At 37.8% G+C, this 20676-nt stretch overlaps 1 protein-coding gene across 2 annotated transcripts in view; it reads left to right on the forward strand.

Annotated features, from left to right (window-relative positions):
* The window catches only part of MSH3 (mutS homolog 3), a 179616-nt gene that overhangs the window by 136638 nt on the left and 22302 nt on the right, over positions 1-20676 (forward strand). For both annotated transcript variants that reach the window (XM_039220117.1, XM_039220118.1), the window contains exon 20: positions 5095-5252. In XM_039220117.1, the coding sequence (XP_039076048.1) occupies positions 5095-5252 (158 nt within the window). The remainder of the gene's footprint in view (positions 1-5094; positions 5253-20676) is intronic.

Consider the following 20676-nt stretch of genomic DNA (forward strand, 5'->3'; position numbering starts at 1 on the left):
CCATCAGTCCTTAGTTTTTGTCAGCATTCAAGAGTCTCTCATGGTTTGCCTCTCTCCCTTTCCCCCACCATTTCCCCCCTTCTTCTCCCCCTTGGTCCTCCGTCAAGTTCCTCCTAATCCTCCTATACGCAGATGCACCTGATTTCTAAGAGTTCTTTAGGTATACTGGATTTGAGCCTTTGGGCAATATATAATACATATAATCTTCTGTGTTGTAGCTTTTCATTTCCTTAATGGCATCTTTTGGTTAATAGCATTTAGTTTTAATGTACTTCAATTTCCATATCTTTCTTTGTAATTAATTATGATTTGTGATCTATTAAAGAAATCTTTCTCTACCCCAAGGTCATATATTACTGTCCAGTAATTTTATTGGTTATTTTGGTCTGTCAAAGCTATAACCTACCTGGAATTGACTTTTGTTTATGTATGATGTAAGTTAGGAATCAGGATTTCTTATTTTTCTATATGGACATACTTTTGATCAAACCCCAATTATTGAAAAGACCATCCTTTGCATACTTTGCTACAGTGTTACTTTTGTCACAAGTCAACTAACTGTATATACATCCATCTGTTTCTGGACTCTGATATATTCCACTATATGTTTTTGTGCCAAAATCACACTAGTTTATTTATTGTAACATTATAATATTGAGCCTTTCAGTCCATGAACATGGTATACTCTTTCATTTAATTAGGTCTTCTTAAATTTCTTTCCAGAATGATTTGTACTTTGCTGTGAACAGGTCTTGCTCATTTTGTTAGATTTATTTCAAAATATTGATTTCTTTTGATATTGTGGTAAATTATATCATTAAATTTCTTATTTTCAATTACTTCCTGCTAAAATCTAGGGAAAAAATGACTTTTGAATACTGGTTTTATTTCCAAAGATCTTGTTTAATTCATTTGTTGACTATAATAATTTTTATAGATTTCTTTAAATTTTCTGGAAACATAATCATGACACATAGGAATAATGACAAATTTATTACTTTTTTCTAAAACTATGCATTTTATTTCCTTTTCCTGCACCCGCTTTTTTAAATTAGAAGATACTGAATTTTTCCAAATGCTTTGGAGATCATCATCTGATTTGTCTCCTCTGTTTTCTTAATGTGGTGAATTACATTGATTGGCCTTGGAATCTGAAACCAACTTTATATTCCTCAAAAACTCTATAAATGGTTTACATAATATAGTTTTGTATTGGTTTAATGTATACTCATCCATATATACTTGTAGTAGAAATTGGCCTGTAATTTTTCTTTATTATAATGTTTTTGACAGGTTTTTGGTTCTTGGTTCTTGGCTCAGGTCATGTAGAGCCTGTTTGGGATTCTCTTTCTCTCTCTCTGCCCTTCATTCTCTCTCTCTCTCTCTCTCTCTCAAAATAAATAAGTAGACAAAAAAAGAGATTCTCTTGAATTTTTGAAATGTTTTGGTGAGAATTACTTTTGTTCTGTTTAGTAGAAAGTTTTTGTATAAGATTAGTGTTATTTCTTTTTTTTTTTTTTTACAAATATTTTATTGTCAAATTAGTTTCCACATAACACCCAGTGCTCATCCCCACGAGTGCCCTCCTCCATGCCCATCCCCTCCTCCCCCCCACATCCATCAGTCCTCAATTTTTGTCAGCATTCAAGAGTCTCTCATGATTTGCCTCTTTCCCTTTCCCCCACCATTTGCCCCCTTCTTCTCCTCCTTGTTCCTCAGTTAAGTTCCTCCTAATCCTCCTATACGTGCAAACATATGATATTTGTCCTTCTCTGCCTGACTTATTTCGCTCAGCATAACACCCTCAAGGTCCATCCATGTTGCTACACATGGCCAGATTTCATTGTTTCTCATTGCCATGTAGTATTCCATGGTATAGATAAACCACATCTTCTTGATCCATTCATCTGTTGATGGACACTTAGGCTCTTTCCATGTTTTAGCTATTGTGGAGAGTGCTGCTATGAACATTGGGGTACATGTGCTCCTATGCCTCAGCATTTCTGTATCCCTTGGGTAAATTCCTAGCAGTGCTATTGCTGGGTCATAAGGGAGTTCTATTGTTAGTTTCCTGAGGAACCTCCACACTGTTTTCCAGAGGGGCTGTACCAGTTTACATTCCCACCAACAGTGTAGGAGGGTGCCCGTTTCTCCACATCCTCGCCAGCATCTAGAGTTCTCTGATTTGCTCATTTTAGCCACTCTGACTGGCGTGAGGTGGTATCTCAGTGTGGTTTTGATTTGTATTTCCCTGATGAGGAGGGATGCTGAGCATCGTTTCATGTGTCTGTTGGCCATCTGGATGTCCTCTTTGGAGAAGTGTCTGTTCATGTCTTCTGCCCATTTCTTCACTGGGTTGTTTGTTTTTCGGGCGTGTAGTTTGGTGAGTTCCTTATAGATTCTGGATATTAACCCTTTATCTGATATGTCATTTGCAACTATCTTTTCCCATTCCGTTGGTTGCCTATTAATTTTCTGGGTTGTTTCCTTGGCTGTGCAGAAGCTTTTAATCTTGATGAGGTCCCAACAGTTTATTTTTGCTCTTGATTCCCTTGCTTTTGGGGATGTGTCAAGTAAGAAGTTGCTGCGGTGGAGGTCAAGGAGGTTGTTTCCTGCTTTCTCCTCTAGGGTGTTGATAGTTTCCTGTCTCACGTTCAGGTCCTTTATCCATTTTGAGTTGATTTTTGTGCATGGTGTGAGAAAATGATCTAGTTTCATTCTTCTGCATGTTGCTGTCCAGTTCTCCCAACACCATCTGTTAAAAAGGCTGTCTTTTTTCCATTGGATATTCTTTCCTGCTTTGTCAAAGATCAGTTGGCTGTATACTTTTGGGTCCACTTCTGAGTTCTCAATTCTGTTCCATTGGTCTATGTGTCTGTTTTTGTGCCAATACCATACTGTCTTGAGGATGACAGCTTTGTAGTAGAGGCTGAAGTCTGGGATGGTGATACCTCCCGTTTTGGTTTTATTTTTCAGTATTACTTTGGCTATTCGGGGTCTTTTGTGGTTCCATACAAATTTTTGGATAGTTTGTTCTAGTTTTGAGAAGTATGCTGGTGCAATTTTGATTGGAATTGCATTGAATGTGTAGAGTGCTTTAGGTAGTAATGACATCTTAACTATATTTATTCTTCCTATCCATGAGCATGGAATGTTTTTCCATTTCTTTGTGTCTTCTTCAATTTCCTTCATAAGTTTTCTATAGTTTTCATCATACAGATCTCTTGTATCCTTGGTTAGGTTTATTCCGAGGTATTTTATGGTTTTTTGTGCAATTGTGAATGGGATCAGTTTCTTGATTTCTCTTTCTGTTGCTTCATTGTTGGTGTATAAAAATGCAACCGATTTCTGTACGTTGATTTTCTACCCTGCAACTTGGCTGAATTCTTGGATCAGTTCTAATAGGCTTCTGGTGGAGTCTGTCGGGTTTTCTATGAAGAGTATCATGTCATCTAGATTAGTGCTATTTCTTATATGTTTGCATGAATTATTGGGGAAATTATCTGGGTTTGAAGTTTTTCTTATGGAAGGACTTTTAATTACAGATATAATTTAAGAGATGCAGGCTTACTCAGATTATCTATTTTTTGTGTCATTTTTTTTTGCCAATTTTAAAAAAGAAATCTATTCATTTTATTTAAACTTTTGAAATAATTGGTCATGCCAGATGTTTGGTTATTTACAACAGGTTTATTATTTTTAAATCTCTGTAGGAGAATTAATTTTATTTTAATCATTATTTTCATCATTCTACTCATGAAAAGTTTCTTCCCTTGCACTTACTGTGCTAGTCTCTTTCTGTTGCAAGAAACACAGATTCACTCCAGTTCTTTCAAATAATGGAGATTTACAACACTCATTATAAAACCACATATGATCATGAGAGAAAGGAATCATGGGAAGAGCAAGATCTCTAGTACAGTTTGGCTTTAGTGAGACTGGAAATGTCTGGTTAATTAGGGTATAAGACAGCTTTAGAGATGGAACAGATTTTCTTTTTATCCCCTGAATAGTAAGACTTTATAATATTTTACTTTGAGACTCTCATTATTGGCATGAAGTTTCTCAACCCTCAACTCCTCTAGGCTCCTCTGCTTTTTCTTCCCTTTCATTGCTAACTATCCTCTTTACCCGTTGTTCTGTGTAATTTTTCTTCATACTTTTTGTTTCCTCATAAGTTCTTACTCATGGTCCCCAGTGCTTTGTGGCCTTGTTCTGCGTTTCTTTTCAACCCCTTCTTCAGATACCAACTGATTGAATCTCTCTGTGGTTCTCAGTTTAAACTCCCAAGAGATCATTTGGTTAGTTTTGGAAGACCTTTTATGTGAGGCCATGTCTTGGGCTGTTGGTCAGACACAGAGTGGCTTCTCTTGACCAGGCAGGTATTGCCCAGAGTGGTGGGTTCACAGAGCACAGCACATGGATGCCTCGGACTCACTCCTCTACAGAGGGCTACAGTTGGACAGTTTCCCTTAGGATGAGTCTGTATCTAGCAAGTACTCTAATTGGTTAATAGAAGCAAGTTCTAGAAACTAAATTAGTGCAGGTGGTTGAGCTTTTCTGCCTCCTTTAGATTCTCTGGTGAAATGTCAGTGAAAAATGCTGATAAAGTTGATATGTAGAATTTGGTATTGTAAATGTCTTTAGTAGTCATCTGTCTATAACAGAAAAAAATTCCTGTGCTACCAACCCACATTAGGGCCTTGAGCAATTAGCTGTATAATACCTATAGTTTTAAGATGGATATATCGATTGATTTTAAATGTAAGCAATACGAAAAACACAAAAGAGTCAGGTTAATGAATATTTAATGAGAAAGCTGTATTAGTTACCTCATTCAGGTTGCTTCTTTTTTTTCCTTATTTATACACAGAAACAATCATGTGCATTGCTAAGAATTCACTGTTCTGCAATAGCATGGTTCAGGTTGAAGACAAAGAGGCCCTCTTTCCCTTTGTGATACTTAATTGGTAACATATTTAAATATCATAAAGCCATCTTTTGCCCAAGGCATTCCCATTTATGGAGTAATTTATAGCTGTTACATAAAAGCCCTTTGGGTACAATAAGCGAAATTGCTTTTTAATTTTCTAGGGGGACTCAGAAAGAGTAATGATAATTACTGGACCAAACATGGGTGGAAAGAGCTCCTACATAAAACAAGTTGCATTGATTACTATCATGGCTCAGATTGGCTCCTATGTTCCTGCAGAGGAAGCAACAATTGGAATTGTGGATGGCATTTTCACGAGGTAAAAACATTAGTTCTATTTGAATGTATTTCTGAAAATAAATCAGGCCCACATTGTCACATGGATTTTCTGTGTACATATTTAGATGAATAGATTTGCTCTTAAAATATTTAGAACTAGGAGCTTAAAGAGAGCATTTCATCATGAATATTAATACGAGGAGACCAAGGAGAGCATTTTGTCCACTAGTTTTCAAGTTATATTTGGTTACTAAGTTCTTACTTTAAAGAAAATCTTATATAAAAGATGAATATTTAAACAGATAAAAGCAGATCTGCTCTGCCTGAGTCAGAGGGAAGGCTTGCAGACTTGACTGGATGGCTCTGCAGAGCACAGTCTGAATACCAGTCCACCCTTCTCATTTTATAGGTGGGGAACTGACAGTGAAAAGGGCGCTGCCCAAGATTATTTATTTATTTATTTAACTCTAGAAACATTACCTGTAATTGACTTAGTCTTATCCTTCATATATAAACCTAAATTGCATGTCATATTAGGATTACAAGTGTAAATATCCTGGTCTCACTAACAGGAAAATCATAGTTCAATCTATTTATTCAGATTTATCAGTTCCTAACATATTACTTATACTTCTTAAGAGCATGGACACTTTTGGAAAAATTAAATATAGTCCATATATGTGTAATCAAGTTATGTGTATAACTGTCTGATTGGTTGTGCAGCTGCATATTTCTGTAATGCTTGACTTTGGAATCACATCAGAATATATCCCATGCTGAGGCGCCTGTGTAGCTTGTTGGTTGAATGTCCGACTCTTGTTTTTTGGTCAGGTCATGATCCCAGGGTTGTGGCATTGAGCCCCACATCAGGTGCTATGCTAAGCCTGGAGCCTGCTTGGGGTTCTCTCTCTTTCTCCTTCCCCTCCTCCGCTTGTGTGTGCACATTCTCTCTCATTTTCTCTCTAAAATAAAATAAGAAAAAAAAATATATCACATGCTGATATTGATGCATTTGAGTAGACATTAAAATACTTGATCTTAGAGCTTGGTTTTGAATCTGAGAGTGAGCAAAGCAAAGACACCTAAGTTCTGTTTGATACCATATCACCAAACAGATGTTATTTTGATCTCTATATATTTGCAGGTAAATTCAGTTTAAGAAATTTAAGGAGTCTTTCTTTACTTTTTAAATTGTAATTAGTCTTCTATTTGGTAAAAATATATACTAGGTATTTTATTTTGGTTACCTTATTAGGGACACTGACAGAAACTTAATAACAGAGAAAAAAGATTAAAAGGAGAAGAGAAAAAGAGAGAAAGTCTTCTTGGGCAAAGAAAGGTGGTTTGACTGGAAGAGAACCTTGTTAGGGAACAGAATATCACTTAGGAATATTTTAAATGTATATGTATTTTAGGTATAAGTAATAGAAAAAAAAAATAAGAGCTTACCTTTCTCATAAACAAGAAGGCTTGAGGTGCACTGTTTCCACTCTTGCAGTGGTTATTCAATACTCTGGCCTTTCCTTCATAGCTGGTAGATAGTTGCTGTGACTCCAGGCATCACATTCATGTTCGTGTGAGGAAAGAGGAAGAGAGAATGCCATAGTCTCACCCCTCCCTTTTTTTCCCCAGGAAATCAGCGCCTTTTCAGAAGCCTCCCAGAAAATTTCCACTTATATTTCACTAACCAGAATTGTCTCTCATGGCTGTAATTGCAAGGGAAACAGTAGGAATTTGGTTTGTCCAGCTTTTCTCATGAATGTAGGCACCTGTTTAGGAATGGATTCAGAAATAATCAGAAAATAGGTTTTGCCTTCAAGAAATGAATTCAGTGATAGTAATGAAAACCGTTAAACTTTATAATACATATTTAAAACAGTAGTATGATAGTATTCTTATCAATGTATAGTGACTGTCTTATGCCCCTTCTATTAAATACTTTATATAAAGTACATTCAGGGAGAGCATGTATAAGCCTTCTGAAAAAGGACAAACCACACTAATTTCAAACAATTGGGGTATTTATTCATTTTCATTTATTCTTTCACCCAGTGTGTATTAGCTTAGCATCTAATATATAACAAACACAGGGACCATAAAGCAACCATAGTTTATCTTCTGGTGAAACTTAACCCGGTGGAGATGATCAGCATTCACCAAAAAACGTACATAAAAACTATGAAATTGCAGCAGTGACAAATACACAAAGGCCATGTACAAGATGTTCTGGCAGTCTGAGAGACCGGGGTCTGGGTGGGGAAGGCTTCCCTTAGCAAGCAACTCTTGAGGCCTGTCTGAAGGGTAAACTGACTAATCAAAGGAAGAAAGAAAATTTCAGACAGGGAGTGTGTGTGCAGAGTCCCTTAGTATAAGAAAAAATCCCCTAGAAGGACTCTCTAAGGGAACATTATTCTAGATGAAGCTGAAGAATAGGTAAGGGCAAGTGACACAGAGTGTAGAGGGTTGGGACTTTATCCTCAGCCATGAGAAACCCTTGAAGCCTTCTAAGCAAAGCTTGGCATGGTCACATCTACATTGGCTATAATGCAGGGAACGTTTGGAGAAAGGACACAGTAGTAGATCCCTTGAGCGGTCTTGGTGAGAGGTATCAGTAGTTTAGATGAGGTTGGTAGTGTTAGTTTCAGTGGAAAGGTCTCAGTTGAAAGGCGTTCAGGAAATAAATCAACAGGGCTTGGTGATAGAAGGGCTGTGCAGCTGAGATGGATGGGGTTGTGAGAGATGACAGTGGTTTGTGCATATGGTTGGACAGTTCTGGTATTTACTGGAAGCGGGTGGTTTCCTTTTTTCCATAGATCCTGACTTTTATTTTTATATATAGTAAGGAGAAATACTCTAAGACATTCTAGGGGAGCAGTCATATAGGCGATTGGATATAGAGTCCAGAAGGAGAGATGAAAGGTAATGATATAAATTGGCTGTGATACGTCTTTGTGTAAGTGGTAAGTGAAGTCCTGGGTGTGGGTGAGATCATCTTAGCAGAGAGTATAGTGCAGAAAATAAGGTTCGAAGACTGAGCCTTAGGAATACCAACATGTCATAGGTGAGTGACATGATAGGCTAGAAAAACTAACAAAGGAGGAGTAGCCAGAGAGGAGGGTCAAAACCAGGATGTTATAGTGTCAGGGGAAGACTCTTTCAAGGAGAAAGGAAGGGGCCAGCAGCACAGAGAGGTCAGGTGAAATGAAGCCTAGAAAGTCAACTTTGATCTTAGCTAAGTGGCTGTCACTAGTGACCTCTAGCAGGAGCTGTTTTGGTGGAATGGTAGGACCATACTCCAGTTAAAGATGGCTAAAGAGTGAGTGAGAGGTCAGGAAGTAAAGAGTATTAGTACGGGTGTCACCAGGGCAGCCTGGATGGCAGGAGGAGGTGAGAGATCCAGTGAGGGACTTGTTTTGTTTTTGAATGCTAGACTTGAACATGTTCTAGGGGATACGTTATATCCATAGATTTCCGATTTTAAAAATGCATTGATTACTTAGGGGGATATTAGAATAAGTTAGTCATGATACTTTTAACAAAAAAATCATCGGTCACTTTGTAGAATGAAAATTGAAAAATAAAGAGAGAATCAAACAGGTCTGTCCTTCCGCACAGGTGAAAGAAAGTTTCTCATGATAGGAGTGTTCCAGCTAATAAGCAAAGAAGGAACGAGTGTATCACCTTTTTTTTGCAACCTCCCCCAGAGTGGAGTTTTTCAGAGAAGTGAATGGAAGAGCAGAGGGAGTTTAAGAGCCGGCCAGAGTGTATGCAGGGAATGGTGGAACTTAAAGAAGAAGGCTCACAGTACTGGGCAGAGCATGTGGTGGGTGGCCTCGAGTCCTGAGAGGTCTGAATAACAGTGGTGGAGGAGGTGCTGTGTGAGCCACAGTAAACAGCTTTTGAGATGAAACAATTCATGTCTCAGATGAAGTCCAGGAAGTGAGTCTGGTGATGGACTGCTGAGGTAGAGTAGAGGTGGAGATGGGCGAGGAGGAGATCTAGGATTGAGCCAGATGGTGGTGGCTGGTTTAGCCACGTGGACCTGAAGTGCTACCAGAAGCAATTGTGGGATCTTGGTGCAGAGAATAAAATACATGACAAGTATTAACAGCTTTGATGAATGAAGGGAGTGATTTGAAATTGAATAGCTGCATGGACAAACGGGGGGTGGTACGGTCTGGTGGTATAACCTCAAAGGAGCTCTTTTTATTACAAGAAGGTAGAGCCTAGAAGGAAGAGTGGTGACCAGGAGAATCCTTGTGAGGCAAGGAAGTGAATGGCCAGTTCTCCTGATAGGGCTGCAGGGGAGGGACTGGAGTGCACTTGTGGAGAAGAGGGTGAGGACAGTTGGCTGGTTATTTGGCAGCTCTTCCAAGGTGCCTAGTGTTTAGGTTTAGGAGGTGAGTGAGACGGAGAGTTGGAGAAAACCTGAGGAGTGTAGAGCCATATGGACTTGATGTTGGCTCCAAGAACCCAGAGGAGGACACACAGTGTTCTGACCAATGAAAACATGGAAAGTAGAAGAATGTGGTCTGGAGACTAGTCTGATCTAGATTGGGCAGTGGTGCATCCACAAGCTGTAGGTGCTGCACACTGCAGCCTAACTGGGTTGGCTGATTGTAGCCCTGAAACTTCAAACACATACTGTGTCCTCCAGACTCAGAAGCTCACCGATCAAACGGAAAGAAATAGAATATGGGTGAGAGTCTGATTGCAGTGTCCCCAACAGGTATTACTGAGTGCTCTCTTTGGCCAGCCATGCATTTTTTACTGCTTTAGGTCTAATCTTGGCACCCATTACTTACTATACATTATTGCAGAAACTGGTTCCCTGCTCTCTCAGTCTTCCTTTGTTCCTTCTCTAGTCACTTTTCAAGCCCCTGTGAGGAGCCTCTCAGAGCACAGCTATGATCAGGTCATTCTGGTGCTAAACGACAAGTCTCTGAGCAAGTCAGTAAAGAACCACCAGATGAACCCTAACCTTTTCAGTCTTGTTTCCTTTTTCTTTCCCTCACCTACCTATATGTCAACCCAACTCTTCTTTCTGAATTCTAGGAAGCTATTATATGCGTTCCCATTTGTCTTTTTTCAATTTATAGTATATCCTGGGCCAGAAATACCTCTCTTGCTAGTTTTATTGTTGATAAAATTCCACCTCCTTTACGAAGTCTTCCTGGATTCCCATAGCCGTGGTTACTCTTTCTCATCTCTGTACTGTGTATTTTGCCTTTTTAAAAGAATGTGTATTTATTTTTGAGAGAGAGAGAGACAGACAGACAGAAAGCATAAGTGGGGGAGGGCAGAGAGAGAGAAGGAGACACAGAATTTGAAGCAGGCTCTAGGCTCTGATCTGTCAGTGCAGAGCCTAATGTGGGGCTCAAACTCACATACCGTGAAATCGTGACCTGAGCCAAAGCTGATGCTTAACTGACTGAGCCACCCAACTGCCCCTGTTTTGCCTTTTTAAGAAAGTTCTTACCATTTTTACTTTATAGTTATTTGTGGACACATCTATTTCTACTTTTGTGTTAGTCCATTCCCAGAAGATGAGTTTCACATTTCCCTCCCCCCTCCTCGAATCTGGGACTCTGTTTTGCACATACATAACAGACACTCAACAACAGATCTGTTGAATGAATTGATCATTAAGTCAAAATCAGGCCACTGGAAGCTAATCCCATGGGCAGTGGGGAGTGTTTGAAAACTTATGAGAAGGAAGATGATATGATCAGAGTTACTTACATTTGAGGTTACAGGATGATTAATCTGGCCACACTGTGAAAGATGGATTATACAAAGGGATGATGTAATGCAGTAATTCTTGGGGAGATCCTGCACATCTTAACTAGACTGATAGAAATGGAAGTGGACAAGGGACAGAGGAGAGATTACAGGGTTAGAACTGGTAGGCTTTGGTTACTACAGCGGATGAAGGGAGATAGATGAAGAACTAGAGACAAGGAGGCATCAAGCCTAGGTGACCAAGAGAAGTGAATGGTGGTGTTTGTCAGTGACCCTGAGAAGTTCAGGAAGTGGGTCTGATTTCAGAAGTGATCTTAACTTGTAACATGCAGCACAGGTAGGAGGCTGCATGATAGGATGGCCGTTACATTTCCGTGTCTTAAGCAGAAACTATAGACTGTTAGGAGACTTGAGCATTGGCTCAATAATGAGATCAAAACTCTAGTGTACTAAACACATATTTTTCTTAAAACCTCACAGTGTACCAGAGTTTTATGCTAGGCGTTAGGGATACAAAGCCAAATGAGACCACCTTACCTGCCCACGGGAAACTCAGGTGTGGTAAGGGCAATGCAGGGAGGCACAAAGCATTCCAATGCAATAAGATCATGCAGTGCTCGAGAAGTGTTTGTATAAGTGTATTTATTTGCTTACTTGTTCATTAATATTTATCCTGCCATCTTCCAGAAAGGAATTAAGCCAGTTTACAGAAGATTCCAAACAGCATAAGTAAAAATGAGCGTCAGGGCTTAAGATGGAGCCAGGAATGAAGCTTACACTATTTATCACATCCTGACCAGCCCTGCTGTGGGGAAGCTATAGATTTGTCTCAGAGGTTTCCACAAAGGTAAACTTGTTCAATTAAAGTAGTTCACAGTATCTAGAAAAATAAATAAATTACTTATGAAAACAGCTTTAAAAAATCTTTTTATTTTGTTAGACAACAGTTTTTAACGATAAGACTAGTGGTGCTCACGTGGACCATGAGCTTTTTCCTCCGTGCTGCTGCCATGATTGCAGGTCTTTATCTCGTGAGCCAGAGCAGCCTTGAGGAGCTGGACTGGTTCCTAACCATTGCATAAGGGAAGAACTAAGCTGTAAACCTTGGGAACACCAAATTCATTGTTTCAGCATAGTGGTTTTTATTCTAAATTAACCCCTTCAAACACATCCATGTTTTTCAGCTACTTGGGGATACATTTTACCATTTCCTGGTCCTGGTGGGCGCATCCAGAGGTAGTGTTACATGGAAGAAAGAATATTCTTGTTACAATAACAAAAAAGAACTGGTTACAAAACCTGGCATTCTGTTTGATTTCTCTTTTGTGGGAGAAATTATATATGTAAATATATGCAGAGAAAATCATCTAAATGGAAGGCTATATTCCAAAATATCATGAGGGATATGGGATTATGGTGAATGTTCTTTTCTTCTGCTTATTAATATTTTTAAAATTCTGAAATAAACATGTAACAAAGTTACAACCTCAAATTAAAGGCAGTATCACTCAAAATCAGATGCTTTACAGGAGTTTTGTGAAATGCTTATATGGTCACTGTCTGGGAACACTTTTTTCAAAGACAAATTTCTCTTCCCAGCTCAGTAGCATGGAATTTGAGCTTCTAAGCCTAAACTTTCCCAGGTGCTTGAGCATATCAGAGCTTACTTTTCCAAAAAGTTTTTAACACAGCCTATATGTAACCTTATTGCTTCCTCCTTTAGTGATGGTTTTCTTGCCTGGATCTATATACAAGATTGGTGTGTCGTTAATTTTCATAACACACATATTATCATTTGCACACGAAACATCTAAAAACAATGAGTTTTAACCCTTAATGTACATTGGACTTTTTTTTTTTTTAATGGAGCTTTTAAAAAAATACTGATACTTGGACCCTAACCTCAGAGGTTCTAAGTTGGACAGGGGTCTGAAAGTTGACACTTTTGTAAGTGTCCAGACAGTTCTGAAGTGTATCTGAGAAGCATATCCTCTGCCCTTACTGGAGAGCTCAGGTGTTTACTTATAAAAATAATACATCCTATTATGAAAACAATTTAACAGTATAATAGGGTATAAACTAACTTCTGCTTTCTCCCCAGGTCAACAACTGTTAATGGTTCTTTGTATAACTTTCCACAAAATGATATTATACTAAGCATTATGCTGTGCGGCTTGCTTTTATTTCCTAATATGTGGAGGACATATTTCTCTATCACTTCATGCAGATTAATCTTCATGCAGAAAGAGAGAGAGGGAGAGAGAGAAAGGAGGGAGGGGCAGAGAGGGAGACACCGAATCTGAGGCAGGCTCTAGGCTCTGATCTGTCAGCACAGAGCCTGATGGTGGGCTCGAACCCATGAAATTAGCTGAAGATAGATGCTTAACCAACTTAGCCACTCCAGTATCCCTTGCATGTTTTTTTTTTAATGTTTGTTTGTTTATTTTGAGAGAGAGAGAGCACACACAGATGGGGAGAGGCAGAGAGAGAAGAGAAAGAATCGCAAACAGCACAGGGCTCTGTATGGCGCTCGAACCCAGGAACTGTGAGATCATGACTGAAGCCAAAATCAAGAGTTGGACACTCAACTCACTGAGCCACCCAAGTGCCCCAATCTCACATGTTTTAATGGCTGCAGTATGTCTGCTCTGCAGAGATTCCTTGTCTCTTTAATCTCAGAGAGCTCCATCTGGAATGTACTGCTTTAGTGTAAAGACCCTGTTCCCTGTCTGTTATTCTGTTCTTACTCTCTTTTCCTGTTATAATTGAAAAGAGTCTATATGGACCACATTCATTTATATCCTAGATCATTACTAGAATATGGCTTATATTATGCCTGTATAGTTTTCAGTCATTTATTGTGAAATAATTCAGACAAAGGACAGTCCTGTAGGTAACTACCACCCTAGTAAAGTAATAAAACATTGCCAATACTACTGAACCCATAATCCTCCCTGATTCTTTCCCCCTCCACCCTATCTAGAGGAACTGCCCTTCTCTTTTTTAATGATTGTTTATTTATTTTTGAGAGAAAAAAAGGGAGCATGTGCGTGAGTGGGGGAGATAGGGGCAGAGAGGTTCAAACCTTGAACTGTCAAGATCATGACTTAAGCCAAAATCAAGAGTTGGACCCTTAACCAATAACACGCCCTGGAACCGCCTTTTGTGGCTATAGTTTTCATCCCAAGCATTTCACTATATTTTTCCTACGTAAGTATGGTTTTTGAGGAATGTTTTCTGTGTATCACATCACATTGTATATTCTTTTGCACATGCCCCCCCCATGTTACAGTTATGAAATTCACCCATATAGATATGTATAATTCTAGTTTACTCATTTTTCTGTAATTATGATATTCCATTGTTTATCCATTTTCCTTTATTGCTATTTAACATGATTCAAATTTGTTGCAAATGCAAACAGTACTGATACTTGTCTTACACACATTTTCTGGTGCACATGAATGAGTTTTCTCAGTTGAGGCTATCATCTAGGAGTGGGACTGTGGAGTGTAAGAAATGTGCATCTTTCTCGTTCTTCAAGGGGGCTGGAGCAGTTTAGAATCCTGCTGGCAGTGGGTAAAAGTTTGTACTTGTGCTTTAAAATTAAAGTAGATGTACCCATTTGATGATGTTTCTATATAGTCTCCAAAATTGCTCATAAGGAAATTTTCATTTTATGATTTACTGTCCTTTACACGAAGTGCCATCTGATAAGTCATTTTTTGTTCCTGCTAGGGAATTGTTTTCCTTCTGTGTGCATGCTGTGCCTGTTTACAAAAGATTTGAAGCGATTTATTGGCCTTCTCTGACAAACTGCCAGGCTTCCTGTCATCAGCTAATGGCTGCTTCCTTTAATTCCTTTTTGTTTTGCCTGCCAAGAAAGCAAGAGCTAAATTCAAGGCTCAGGTGCAGAAAGAAATTCGGTTTAATATTCCCCCTTCTCTTCTTGCATGGGAGTATTTCTCTAACATGGTTCTTATAACAGCTGCATGAGAATCATAGAGATGCTTGTTTAAAATGTTTAAAACTTTCTAAGCCCCGTATCAGAGACCTATTAAATTGGAGTTGCAAAGATGAGACCACAAAATTAGCATTTTCAAAGCTCATGCACAATATGCTGTCTCAAATGTGATGACCTGCTGTGTGGCTAGTAATCTTAGTTTCATATTCATAATTCTTACACTATAAACATACTGTTGTCTAAATCACTTCAAATTCATTTGTACTCAATGGAAGATATATTGGAAGTCTAGCAGCATGAGACATATGCATGAAATTTGTCTCCAAACTTTACCTTTAAATTGGTTATTTTTGCATTATTGATTGAACATTTACAGCACCGGGTTTAAATTCCTTCATTCCATAAATACTCATTGAGTGCCTACTGGTAGTGTACTGTGCACTGTGCCGTGAGAGGAATAAATAAATTTGTAAAAAGCTACAGGCAGACAAGGTGCCTTAGGAATATTTTTTTCTAAATGTTGTAATCTTGTATAATCCTTTTCCTGACTAAGAATATTACTTTTGAAAGTAGAATTTTGGCTAACATATACACGGCTCTAATTAGTATTTACATATCAGTGTTTTGTGATATATATATTTTTTCAGTGAAATATTTCTAGACACTTATTTCCAAGGATCATTAACATCTTTGAGTGCATCACTGGAATAAGATCTGTTGTTTGTTATCCTGATAACTGCAAACTTAAACCTCATTTACCTTTTTAGACTCAGTAATTAAGTTTTAGAAAAGCAATGAATTACTAAGTCTGGTTTGAAAAACAAAAGCAAAACAGTTGGCTTCTCTCAGCATAATTTATTGCTATTTATGTCACTTAAATTAAGTGTTGGTAGAAAGGGATATTTACATTAGGTGGCCCTCGAGTAAAAAGTTTCATACTATGCTACCCATGGAAACCCTCTTGTGGCCCCTCACTCGTGAATGCTGTGTACTCATCAGTGTGTTTATTTTGAGAGAATTAGAGTGTAATAGCGTGCATATGCTTAACTTTAGATATTTGTATTTGACTGTGAGGGTGGTAACTGATTTGTTTGCCCAGTCTAGTTTAAGTCAGCGAATATTGATTGAGCACCTACTATGGAGTACTTGTACTTTATGTATATAAGGTATATTTATGTGTGTGTGTGTATATATATATATATTACATATATATATATATATCCGTGTGTGTGTGTGTGTGTGTGTGTGTGTGTGTGTGTGTATGCTCTTGGACAGAAAGAAAACCTCTTGAATCAGTACATGTCTTCTAGTTCGTTGTAAATACTAGCACTAAGAATCACATGATAAATGATATTTTACTCAATGAGTAGGCTGTTAGGATTCTATTGGCATCAAAAGTGTTGCCTGTGAATATCTCTGTGGTTTATTTAGTTCCCGCAGCTGTGTTTGGCAAACAGGAGATGCCTCACTTGATCTTTTTGATAGGAAGTGGTTGTATGAATTTAATACTTCAGAGTCACCTGAGGATTCGATTTGGTCTGAAATGCAGACAGTTCTCCTGAAGGCACATCCCCTGGAGAGAGTGCTGTAATTGATATGATGAAGGGGATTTTTAGACTCTGTCCATACTTAAAAACCATAAGTGACTCTAAAACATATCCAGATTTAGGAGCCATTGTTCATTTTACAGAAGGGACAGGAGAATCCAAGAGATGGTGATTTGCCTGAGCTCACAACGTGTGTTTAATTATTCGGGTTCACCTCTATTAATTTTATTAATTAATCTGATTAATTTTACCATGATGACTGATGAATCTTACCTTTCTTTTGATGGCCTGTATTATTTGTGGCTTTCACAGATAGGGTTATGGTTGGGAAAGAACATTTTCTGTTAATTATTTCCCTTTGAAATTCTTGGAACCTTCTCACAGTTGTAGATGTGTTAGAGAGTAATTTCCCCAGTCAGCACTTCCTGGGGTCTCTTTGATAGGAAAATGCCTGTGCCCTTCACGAGTTGCCTGCATGTGTTTGTAGATGTTTTCAGTGCACATGGTCTCCTGAGAGCCAACATGAGTTTGGCATTTTCCTGGACTGCCATCTCAATTCTCAGCCTCATTTCTATTGAAATTGAAAGATTGCTACAGTGGTTTTTGTTTGGTTTTATTTGCAGTTCCATATTACAACTTTTATAAATTAATTTCAGATACTATAGTGTTATCTCATTGCAACTGTTAGTAGAAGCAATTATATTAAAGAAACTTTCTTCTTGTCTCTTACAATAATTTCATTGCTGCTAATAAAGTGATTGCTAGAAGAAAGCTGGTTATTTAACCTGGTAATTACCATCTTTTTGCCTTGTCTCAACATAATAATACAACAAAGTGTTCTTAAATGTATCATTATCATTTGTGATTTTTTAAAAATAACATTTGTTTTCTAATTACACTGTCAGGCTTGTTTGTTGTGCAAAATATAAAAATAGAAAAGCTCAAAAAAAGAAATTTAAATCACCTGTAATTCTGCCACCTGGAAATCATTGTTGTTTAGGTATGTGGCTTTCCAGACTCTTAAAATGCATCCATGTAGTGTTAAATCATTTGTAATTTCATTCCATTTCTGGGTTAATGTTTATGTTTAATTAAAGACAACACAGATTCGCTACTTCGTATTTTTATGACTTTTACAAACTGCACAGTGTCTACACATCTTGTAATAATTAGTATCTTTTTGTAGCTTTTTCTTTTCTTGGACTGTATTTTTTAATTTCTCCTTCTTATACTACCCTTCTCAAAAGTTAGAGTATTTGGTTTTTTAGGAGATTGTTTCCCTTTTATAAATTTACAGAATATATAAAAAAAATAAAAGCTTTGACGTGTAGACAGTACAGAATTCTGTTAACTCTTTAGCAAAGTGAAATAAAGAGGAACATCGTCTATTTCAGAAAGAAGGCAAAAATAGGCTAATGTAAAAGCCCTCCTCTACAGAGCACTTAGAGGACAAGGAAGGAAGCCAGAATAGGCAAACTCATAGGGACAAAAGGCAGAGTAGAGGTTAGTACAGGCCTTGTGGGAAGGAGAAGACAGGGAGTTTGTTTTTTAATGAGTATAGAATTTCTGTTTTGGGGTGATGAAAAGGATCTGGTAACGGATAGTGGTGATGGCAACACAACATTTGAGTGTGCTTAATGCCACTGACTTGTATACCTGAAAAATGTCAAATGAGGGGCGCCTAGGTGGCTCAGTTGGTTAAACATCCGACTTTGGATCAGGTCATGATCTCACGGTTCGTGGGTTTGTGTTGGGCTCTGTGCTGACAGCTAGCTCAGAGCCTGGAGCCTATTTCAGATTCTGTATCTCCCCCTCTCTCTGACCCTCCCCTGCTCACGCTGTCTCTCTCTCTCTCTCTCAGAAATGAATTTAAAAAGAAAATGCGTCTTTAAAAAAAGTCAGATTGTGTGTGTGTGTGTGTGTGTGTATAACCACAATCTTGAAAGCGCTCAAACATCCACTATCTTGAAAACACTCAAATGTGTCAAAAAAAATCCTGATGCAATATAATAATTGTTGCCTGTATTTAATAATTTTGATGTTTAAGCTCTGGTCCTGATCATTCAGTATGAAAAATCTTTTTCTTTGCTAATTGCAGTACTTCTCCATCATGCTAGCATTTTCCTTCTGTAAGACCCAGAAATTGTGATTAGAGGGTACAGAGGTCCAGCCCATTAGCTACAGTGGAAAAACATCTAGAATGTTATCTCAAAATATCAAGATCTCCTAAAAACAAACTTTTGTTCAAATTTTTATATAAGTGTTCTTTATTTTAGAAACTGATTCAAAAAAGTATTAATTTCTTTTCTCCATTAATGCTTTATTAAGCTTTGTTGACCTATATAAGGGTTATAGGAGAGGAGGGAGTAGGGGATTAGAAAGATTAGTCAGGCGCCATTCCTAAAAATATCAGAGTGATTTTTTTTCTTAATCACATAACCGTAACCTGTCTACTTGGAACAAAATAACTCTAAGATGAAACCTAAAGAATGCATTTTCCATTTTTTACTACTTTTGAATATATCGACAGAATGATAATAATTGCATATGTTCTAGAATTCCTTAAACCTCTAACATATTTTAACATTTGGAAAATCTCAGAATCATTATCCAGTATTACATCTTATAAAACGCTTGTTGAATTAGTAAAAAGTTATAAAAACTTTTATTTATACTATCTTCAAAAACATATTTCTGGTAATTTACTGGGATATATACAATATAACACGGAAATAAGAGAATAGAATGGTGTCTAAAGACACTGGAATCAAGAGAAAATAAGTATAGAAACATAAGAGAAAGTGAGAGTTGCTATTTGTTATTATAAGTTGCTATTAGTAACCAAAATGAAAAAGAACATGTTTTGTTATAAAATTCTGTGTCCATCAGAATTATATAAAGTCATTATACTGCTGAAATTTATTGGAAAAATAAAGGATATTTCTGAAGGGAAGTTAGCAGAAAATATTTTTATCAGTAAACCTTCCCCATAGTTATCAACATACACTTCCTTTAATAGCCTCAGTGACTGGTAACAAGCTGGCATTTCTTCAGCGTCTGCTGGGCAGCTTTGTTGTTAGATGTGCTGTGGAAACATAGAATTGTAATAGACAATGTGTTGCCTCCTAAGGCAGTGACTTTCAACCTGTTCTTTCGGTGTTCAGAGTCTCTCAGAGCCCCCTCTGGATGAGGAAAGGTGGCCTAATAGTGCTATCTTGACCACATCAGCATTCCTTTTATCTAATCTGTAGTGAGTTTGTTTGTGAAATTTAATTTGAGCAAGGGATTTAACGGCTAAAAAGATATTCAAAAACCACTGACCTAACAGTAGAGTTAGGACCGTTGTATAATAAAAATACATCTGAGATCCCCTGAAATCTGGTCTGCTCTCCTTAAGGACAGAAACCCAATCAATACCATGAGTCTCGCTGGGTAATTCAGCTACAAGCCAGAAACCTGAAGGTCTGTGTGTTTTTTTTTCTTCTCTGTCACAAATTTACTTTATCACTTTGGGAAAGTCACTTGATGTCTGAAGTATTTTCTCTCATCTGTTAAATGAGGGTATAAAATGATTACTACCAGCTTGGCCAGCAACACGACTTTTTTGACTCTTTCTCTTGGCTTGCTGATAGGAAGGGACCATGGGAGAAAGAAGTGGCCCAGTTCTCTGTACGGGATGTGAACATAAGAAAACAAACATAAGTGGAAGGGAGAGTAATCTTTCTATCGCAATCATATTTTGGTGTCTACAGTCCTTCTAATCAGACAGATCCCATAGGACAAATTCAGTGAGAGCAAAGGCTTTGGAAAAAAGGTGATTGAGAAGCTATCTTGGCCCTGATGCTAAGATCAGTAGAGAACGATTTGTGGTTGTCAGTGACAAAATCTAAGAGGGTCAGGTTGAAGAATGGGTGATCTGTTAGTCTTGTCAGTTAGAAAGGCCCTGAAGACCTTAGCAAGGGTAAAGGGTAGTTTGGATAAGCAGAAAGTAAATAGCATTCTTAAAAATGAGTCTTCATCAGCATGGCTTTGACTTTACCAATAAAAGTTTAGCATAGGCTAAGCATTTTTACATCAAATAGGTTATCATGAAAAGTAAAAAATTGGAATTACACTTTTATTCATTTATTTTTAAATATTTATTTTTGAGGGGGGGTAGAGAGAGAGGAGGACAGAGGATCTGAAGTGGGCTCTGTGCTGACATCATTGAA

Source organism: Hyaena hyaena, unplaced genomic scaffold, assembly GCF_003009895.1.
Source record: "Hyaena hyaena isolate Hyena2069 unplaced genomic scaffold, ASM300989v1 scaffold_862, whole genome shotgun sequence".
In the NCBI taxonomy this organism is placed as follows: domain Eukaryota; kingdom Metazoa; phylum Chordata; class Mammalia; order Carnivora; family Hyaenidae; genus Hyaena; species Hyaena hyaena.